Source organism: Sciurus carolinensis, chromosome 7, assembly GCF_902686445.1.
Source record: "Sciurus carolinensis chromosome 7, mSciCar1.2, whole genome shotgun sequence".
NCBI lineage: Eukaryota > Metazoa > Chordata > Mammalia > Rodentia > Sciuridae > Sciurus > Sciurus carolinensis.
In genome coordinates, this window is record NC_062219.1 from 85,501,408 (window position 1) to 85,510,075 (window position 8,668).

Below are 8,668 nucleotides of genomic sequence, written 5' to 3' on the forward strand. Positions count from 1 at the left end.
TGTGTCCATGTTACCTTTTTTGTTTCTAAACAGTGGCTCAAAGGTGGTGAAATCGATGAAATATAAAACAAGAAAACACGGACACAATCCGGGTTTTTTTCCCACTCAGGTGTACGCCTTCTTCAAAATACTAGTTTTCTCTGATAGCCTGGTCTCACATTTGTCTTGATTTGTTAAAGTACTTAAAATACGCCACCCCGTCACTCTGGTCCCAAACCCCGCTCCGCTCTTTTACCGAACAGCACCAGAAAAGGTCAGGAAAAGCTCACGTGAAGTAAACGGCCAGCGGGCTAGGGCGGCCGCAGGCGTAAGGCCTCTCTCGCCTTCCCTTCGCTCTCTATGGTTAGCCGTGCAAGCCCCTCCTCCGCCCGGAACGATTTTGTTCTTCGACGCTTGCGCAAGATGAGGAGGTAGTTCCGGTTCCGGCGTGGTGACTTTCGTTCTTAGCGTTCAGTTGTCGCGGTTGGTGGGCACTAAGTGAGGCAAGATGCTGCGGAATCTGTTGGTAAGTAGCTGTTCGTTTGCTTGAATGGTGAAGGTGGGAGTCGAGAGTGGAGGTCAAGGGACTACGACAAAAATTCTGCTGGAAGTGGGGCAGAAGACGTCTTTTGAAGTCACCTTGGTTCGTGTCCTTTTCGCCTGACCTTTTTTTCCTTTCGTTTGTTCCTCTTGCTCCTGGCCGTTGCTGGATCGGGAAGGGAAAGGCTGGGAAGCTGAACACAGAATTGTTGGTTAGACCCACCTTGGGTTCTTGGTCAGCACTTCTAATTAGTGGGTCGTTGATGAGGTTGTAGCGCTGATGTGAGTAAAACCAAGGTCTCTGGTGAAGAATTTCTGACAATGGGAAAACTCTAGGGTTCTCTAAAGGTTATAAGTTTCATTGGTTCTGAGTTTACGAGCGCCAGAGGCTGTTTAAAAACTGTCATTCGGTTTTAGATAGAACTTGAGAGTCATGGCCGAAATGTAATGTTGCTTCCTTCCGGCGATTCTGTGTTGTCCTTCAGGCTTCAACCTACCGACTTAGAGTATGTAAAATATTTTCCAAATTTCAAAAAGAGTAACAGTGATCATTTTCTTCTGTAGTTATTCAACAGAGTCTTACTCTTACTTAGCGTCTCAATATCATTTATTTTAGAAAGTGGAATACATGTTTATTTCTTTATTTAAACGAAGTATATAATGCAGGTCTTTTAAAAAACAGATTTGTACTCTTATTAAAAAATTTCTTAGGAGGCTGGGACTGTGGCTCAGTGATAGAGCACTTGGCTAATGTGTAAGGTCCAGGTTTGAGCCCTGCACCACCAAAAAAACCCACACACAAAAAAAAAAAACTTAGGAAAAATGTAATTAAGGGAGCATTTTGATTGAGTAGGAATCATGCTGGCCTATTTTACTGTCAAGTAATCCATTCTTAATAATATGGAAGGGTATTAAATGGAAACATTTGAGTTTAGACTATTTTAGTTAACCATTTATTTCTGTAATGTCTGCATATTGATGTATTTTCCTTAAGGATTATAAAAAGCTGGTTCAGTTCAGGCAAAGATATGAATATGGTCTTTGGAGAGTACAGAATGTAATATATGAAGAACAGAGCAGAGGATGGACAACAAATTGAAAAATCTGGATGCTGGTCCACGAACATTATTAACAGATCAGATATGTTTCAAAACTCACTTCGGTCTATAATATTAAGGATTGAAAGTGGTTGCTTTTCAAGGTTTCTTTAGGCTCTAAATCTGTTTAATGTATGTGGATTTTCCATTTCAGGGTTTTCGTCAGATTGCCCAAAGGACCATCAGCACTGCTTCACGCAGGCATTTTGAAAATAAAGTTCCAGAGAAACAAAAGCTGTTTCAGGTAATGAAATATTTTATAGGAGACTGTTACTTGTTAGAGTACCCAAAAGTGGAAATAGGAAGTAAATCTAGAGGTGTCTGCTGTGAGAAGTCCTCTTGCATTAGCAAAAGAATGATATAAAACTATTGGTAGCTGAGTATTTGCCATATCCAAGAGGCCCTTGGGCAAGTAGAAAAATGAGGGAAGAAAGGTATAGATAATGATAAATCATTTTGGGGGAGTTTATTAGGATTTTTGGGGGAATAGTCGCATAGAAGCAGACATACCACAGAAAGGGCCCAGAAACACAGCAAGTATTGTATAGAAATTTAATATGTGTTGAAGGATATAGCATATCCATAGAAAAGGATGCAATAAGTTAGTATTGACAAAAATAACTATTTTAAAGAAATATTATATGAAGAAAATAAATTATGTAAATTTTCACATCAAAAAATTAAAATATAAGATATAAGTAAAAAATATAAATATAAGTATTCCTTATAATCTTAGGGGTGGAGAAATCTTCTAAGGTAATCTTTATAAAGCTGAGCAGCAGTAAAGAAGAAAAATTACAAGGTTTGGTGATGTAAAATTTTAAAATTTATTTATAGTTGACCAAAGACATGGCACAAATTGAGAACAAAATTTCAAAAATATAGCAAAAGGTTAATGCCCTTAGTATACAAAGGACTTCTATAAATCAGTAAGAAATGCAGAATTAATTCACATAGCTATCAGCCAGGAAAGAGATGCATACTCCTGAGGAGCTTGACTGGCACCATTTGCCTTCCTGCTTTTCTCTGCCATAATTGTATTCTTGACAGAAGCATTGTCAGCCATGGATTGTGCCTTTGGAAACAAACATGGTCTATCTTCTGGAGAAATACTACTGGTTGAGCATACCCTGCCTATCCATGGAGAAGGAGAATAACTATGTTGTGATAGCTGGGACTCAGACCTTCGATGTCATGAATAGGGCCAACACTTCAGAGTTATTCCTACCACCCCCCTTATATTTCTCCCCATAACAGATTTATTGTACACCAGTTCACTCATCTCATTATCACCAGCAAATGGTCCTGGCTAGGTGCAGTGGCTCTTGCCTGTAATCCCAGTGACTCCAGTGATTTAGGAGGCTGAGGCAGGATTGTAAATTTGAGACCATCCTTGGCATCTTAGTAGAATAAAATAAAAAGGACTGGGGATGTAGCTTGGTGATGAGTGCCCCTGGGTTCAGTCCTCAGTACCAGAAAAAAGAAAAAAGTGGTCCTAACTCTGAGCCATCACCCTTCAGATTGTGAGGCTCAGTGGACTATCCTGGTTTTATCTCTTCCTGGAACTGAACAGTTGTAGCTTCTATAAAAATGTGAACCTTTGGACCACAGTCATATTAAATAAACATGAACAACAACAAAAAAAAAATTAAAATAAAAAATTCACTACTGCCCCCATCCAACTGACAAGATTTTAGGAAGAGGTAAAATACATTATGTGTTTCAGTTACGGTTATGGCAGATGGGTACATTCATCTACAATACTTTCTTTATACATAGCAGTAAAATTGGTACAAAAGTTTTAGAGGGTATATGAAAGTATTATTAAAAACAAATTACATACCTTGTCATCTAGGAAGCCCACTTTTAAGAATCTTTGCTGCAGAAATAATTGTGTAAGTATGTGAAAATGGAACAGGATCTTAATTTAGGGAATAAAACGAAACAAAACCAAAAACCTGACAACCTAAATATCCATTAAGATTAACTACTGCAGGTAAGACATTTTGGCATAGAGGAACCATCATGTAGCCATTGGAAAAAACAAGATAGGTTTAAATGCACTAACAGTGATTTTAAGATAGTATTGAACAAAAAACAATAGTGTATGGCAGATGATTACACAGCATTATCTCATTTTATGTGTTGTTTGTGTATATGTTAGAATTAATGATGTACGCATTAAAACAGATTTATATCATACTGTGAATCATGACTATCTCTTGGGAAAAGGCCTAGGGAAGTAGAGCAATTTACATTTATAAATAGGTAGATTATGAGTGATTTTTTTTTTAGTGATTTCTTATTTTTCCCAAATAAAATTTCAAGTGATTAAAAATGTGTATACCTTATAAAATTAAAACACTTCATTTAACAGATATACTGAACATTTATTCTGTGCCAGAGCTGGAATAGATGCTAGGCTTATAAATTTTAGATTACAATCCAAACTCCCATGCCCCTCTTCTGTCATTTTCTAGGATTGAAAAACTGTTTATTAGTGTATTGTAGTTACACATAGTATTGGGGTTCATTCTGACATAATCATACATGCATAGAATATAATTTGGTCCACTTCAGAACCCAGTACTTTCTCTTTCCCTCCTCTCCTGTTTATATATTTTTTTAATTGATGCTTTATTGATATACATAAAGTTAAATTCACTGTGGTATATTCTTATATGTATATGGCATAATTTAATTTGGTCAATTTAATTTGACCCTTCCTTCCTTTTCCAGACCTTCTTCTCCCTCTCAATCTACTTCCTGTACTTCACTGATCTCTCTTCAATTTTCATGGAATCTCCCCACCCCTTTTCTTTTGGTCTACCTTCCACATATGAAAGAAAACATTCAACCCTTGAATTTCTGAATCTAGTTTCCATCCATTTACCAGCAAATGACATAATTTCATTCTTTTTATGGCTGAGTAAAACTCCATCGTGTATACATATATTTTCCTTGCTTATTTATTCATCTTTTTATGGGCACCTGGACTGGTTTCATAACTTGGTCATTGTGAATTGCTCTGCTATAGACATTGATGTGCCTGTATCACTATGATATACTAATTTTAGTTATTTAGGATAAATACCAAGGAGAGGATAGTTGGGTCATGTAGTGGTTCCATTCCTTTCTGAGAAATCTCCATACTGTTCTCCAAAGTGGCTGTGCTAAATTTGCATCCCAACAATGTATGAGTGTACTTTTTTCCCCACATCCTTGCCAGTTTTTGTTATTTGTGTCCTTAATGATTGCCATTTTAACTGGAGTGAGATAAAATCTCAATGTAGATTAGATTTGCATTTCCCTGATTGTTAGGGTTGTTGAACTTTTTTTGATGTATTTGTTGGCCATTTGTATTTCTTCTTCTGAGAAGTGTCTGTTTAGTTCTTTTGCCTATTTGTTAATTGGGTTGGTTTCTTGGTGGTAAGTTTTTCCAGTTCTGTATACTGGATATTATCTGTCAGAGATCCCTGTTCCCACGTTTAAGGAAGAACTTTCTAACTCTAAATCTAGAATATGATGATTATTGATTATATTAAGTAGTTGGATTTGTGGAGTATATTCTTATAGCTTTAATGTGTATAATTCCTTGGAAACAAACCATCTTTGGGGTATTACAAATGAACTTTGAAAGAAGAAAGTTAACTTTATATTTTAAATAGTATAGAGAATAATCAGAATTGGAGCCCATTTAGATTTTTTAAAAATATCTTTATTTTATTTATTTTTATGTGGTGCTGAGAATTGAACCCAGTGCCTCACATGTGCTAAGCAAGCACTCTACCACTGAGCTACCAACCCATAGATTTTTGATATATAAATATTTTAATTCCAGGGATTGAAGAAGTTGTTTCATTTTATAAGAATGATTAATCTTTTGAAACTTTGTGGAAAACGGGAGACACATTTATTAATCTCTTTTTTTCTTTTAACCTAGGAGGATAATGGGATTCCAGTGCATCTAAAGGGCGGGGTAGCTGATGCCCTGCTGTATAGAGCCACCATGATTCTTACAGTTGGTGGTAAGACATTTGGAATCTTTTAATGTTCATAGAAGAGTAATAGTAATGTTGTCAGAAGGCTCTGGAACCTTTTTTGGCCAATAAAACATTCATTCTCTGTTCTGTAGCAGGGGCTTTTAAATATTTTGACTGATGCATAATACATCTTAACTCATGCATACATATTTATGATTAAAACAAACTTGTACAGAATAATATTTCACTTTTACATATGCAAAGTCCAGTGATAGTTTTTCAATGGATTAGGCAGGTCCATTAGTCAATATTAACAGGCACATCACAAGTTGGTATAATAGGAGCATAGTTAGGAATTTGAATCATTGCTGTCTGAGGAAGGAAAGGAAACAATATTTCTGTAGTTACTGTGTCACCACCATATTTATAGGAATGCCACATACTTGAATTTCTATAACCCTTGTATAGAGTCTTTCATATGTCCTTATTTTAAGAATGAGAAAATTGTATTAGTCACCCAAGATAATATTGCTTCTTTGTGGAAAAGCTGGAATTTGAACTCTTAATTACAAAGACCTCATACCAAGGTAACTTCTTTAACTTGAAGACATTTAAAAGTGGAAGGGACATTTGTGGATCAAGACAACAACCAGTTAGTAACATTGGATTTTTTTAAGAAGATAATGTTCTACATTCCTTCAGCCAATATAATTATTTCTTAGATATTCTGGTAATATGTTTTAAAAAATATAATTTCATATATTAGCTATTTTTAATACTAAATTTTATTATTTTAAAATCTCATCTTTTGATCTTACATTGTTAACACACTTTAGGAAATGCATGCCTTTTTTTTTAGCATTTCTTAGGCAATGTTAGGTTAATACGGAAATAGCCAGTAGTCTTTATGTATGTATGTATGTTCTTAATCTCACTCTTAAAACAGCTTACATTTATTATTGACAGACTACATTTTTGTATGGAAGATAAATATTAAAACTAGATGAAATATATTTTAAATATATTTATATAACATTTTGCCAGCATCTATCAAAATACATTTTATATTCCCATTAGGGTAGTCTTAATGCCATCTTCGCCTTTATCTTACAATTTTTGAGCTGGAATAATAAGCTTATACATTTTAAATTCAGAATTTCTTATAAGTTGTTATGTTTATTTTTCAGGAACAGCATATGCCATATATCAGTTGGCTGTGGCTTCATTTCCCAAGAAGCAGGACTGACTACAGTCATCTCAGCAATCATTTGGTTCAGTTTCATTCAACACTCTATGGACCAGTACTCTGATAAAAAACTGAGCTCTTCTTTGGGGATCAATATTTATTGACTTGTACTAACTGCCACCAATAAAGCAGTCTTTACCATGCTTTGTCTTGTTTTATCACTTAAGGATAAATTACATTAATAATCCAGGTTTTGGTCAGCACTTACAAATCTTAGGTAAGAAGCAGAAAGAAAAAGATTCTTTATTCCTTAAATTTGTATAAATTACCATTCATTTGATGTTATTATAGTGAAGTTTTACTTTTAGCACCTGAGAATTATACAGTAGATGGTCTTTAATTTCAGTGAAGCCTAACGCTTACAAGCATATTGCTTTCTTTAGCCCCCTTCCTCTACTGTATCCTTGAATAAACTGGAACCTGGGCATAGTGGAATCAGGTTATATTTGGACCCTAGGATCGGATCTTAAGTTCATTTTATGTCAGAATGTGTTTAAATATTGAATGTAATATAATATTCCACAGTTTAGACTTAGGCTTTAATAGAATGACTGTAAAACAATTTAGGATTTTCTTTTTTTCATACTCAGGATTGGCTTTTACTATGTTAATTTATAACATATAAAATAGTTTCTTAAAGTTATCTTCTAGAGGAACATAGGGAGTCAAAGTGCATTATCTCCTTTGCAAGGTATACATTTGTAGTACTAAATAAAATTGGGGTCTAGTTGAGTCTGAGGGAAGTTATGAGGAAGAGTTTTTTAAACTTCAATTTCTAGATAAGAAAAATATATTTGGAAAAAGTGAGTCATTTAAAATTGCCATATTAAAGCTTTTGCTATCAAAACATTGAGGCTTAGGGTACAAATCTTAAAGGATAACCAATTAAGAATTTTTGCCTTAAACTCTGAGGTTGAAAGGATCTTGGTGGCCAGATTGTCTTCCTGCATACTTTTGAAGGGAGTGGAATAAACACTGTTAGACATTTGTAAAAACTGAAAAAGTTGTAAAATTGGACTAATTGGGCTAATTCAGTACTCGAGCTAAAAAGTAATCTGATAATATTTTGAAACTATTTTACAATAAAAACAACTTTTGTAAATGTGTTTTAAAATGCAATTATGCAGTAGTGTGAAAGACATGTAGATAAAAATCATTATCTCTTGAAATTGTGACAGATGCTTTACCATATATGACTTAAACCAGTAAGACATATAAAATGATTCTAGTAAGTTTTTTTTATGCCAAAATGTTCTCTTTGGACTGTGTTAACATTGATAGGATTAGGTAAACTAAAATTAGACTTAAGCGTTTAAGAGACTTAAAAATCTTAGGTTAACTACTTGACCCTAAAATTCTGCATTACAAGCATGGTTGGAGTTGGAGGTGAGGGTGAAGGGCAAGATCCCAGAAGAAGGGATTGCTAGACAGAATTCCATGGAAATGTGTGCTATACTTCATGGTATTAAGAAAGAGAACTACTACTGATTTCAGAGACACCCAGAATCCATGAAAGGAGTTGATAAGGCATAATGAAAAATGCAGGAAATAATAACCATTGTTACAATCTCTTTTAATTTTTATCATAACACTGTGCATTTTTGAGATTAGTATCTTACTAAATAGAAGAAATTCTGTGATGTTATTAATAAAAACACTGTAAGGTGAAATTTGGTATGCTCAAAATTATGTTTGTAGTCTCTTCTAGAAGAAGTTGCTAAGCTGGATTTACAGGTGAAACTAAATCTTAGGCAGTTTATTCAGGGCTGAAAAATGGCAGATTTCAAGTGCAGGTTTAGCTAATCAAAAAATTTCAAATCTTG

At 34.6% G+C, this 8,668-nt stretch overlaps 1 protein-coding gene across 1 annotated transcript; it reads left to right on the forward strand.

Annotated features, from left to right (window-relative positions):
* The first annotated feature begins 374 nt into the window (after nt 1–374).
* Nucleotides 375–6,988, forward strand: LOC124988296 (cytochrome c oxidase subunit 7A2, mitochondrial). Its single transcript, XM_047557654.1, has 4 exons — nt 375–505; nt 1,771–1,860; nt 5,560–5,644; nt 6,787–6,988. The coding sequence occupies exons 1-4, from the start codon at nt 488–490 to the stop codon at nt 6,843–6,845; spliced, it is 252 nt and encodes an 83-aa protein (XP_047413610.1). The 5' UTR covers nt 375–487; the 3' UTR covers nt 6,846–6,988.
* The last annotated feature ends 1,680 nt before the right edge of the window (nt 6,989–8,668 follow it).

Excerpts from the sequence above, each read along its gene's own strand:
- LOC124988296 (XM_047557654.1), top strand. Across the intron at positions 1,861-5,559 it reads AGAAACAAAAGCTGTTTCAG|GAGGATAATGGGATTCCAGT; the intron begins GTAATGAAATAT and ends CTTTTAACCTAG. Across the intron at positions 5,645-6,786 it reads CATGATTCTTACAGTTGGTG|GAACAGCATATGCCATATAT; the intron begins GTAAGACATTTG and ends TTTATTTTTCAG.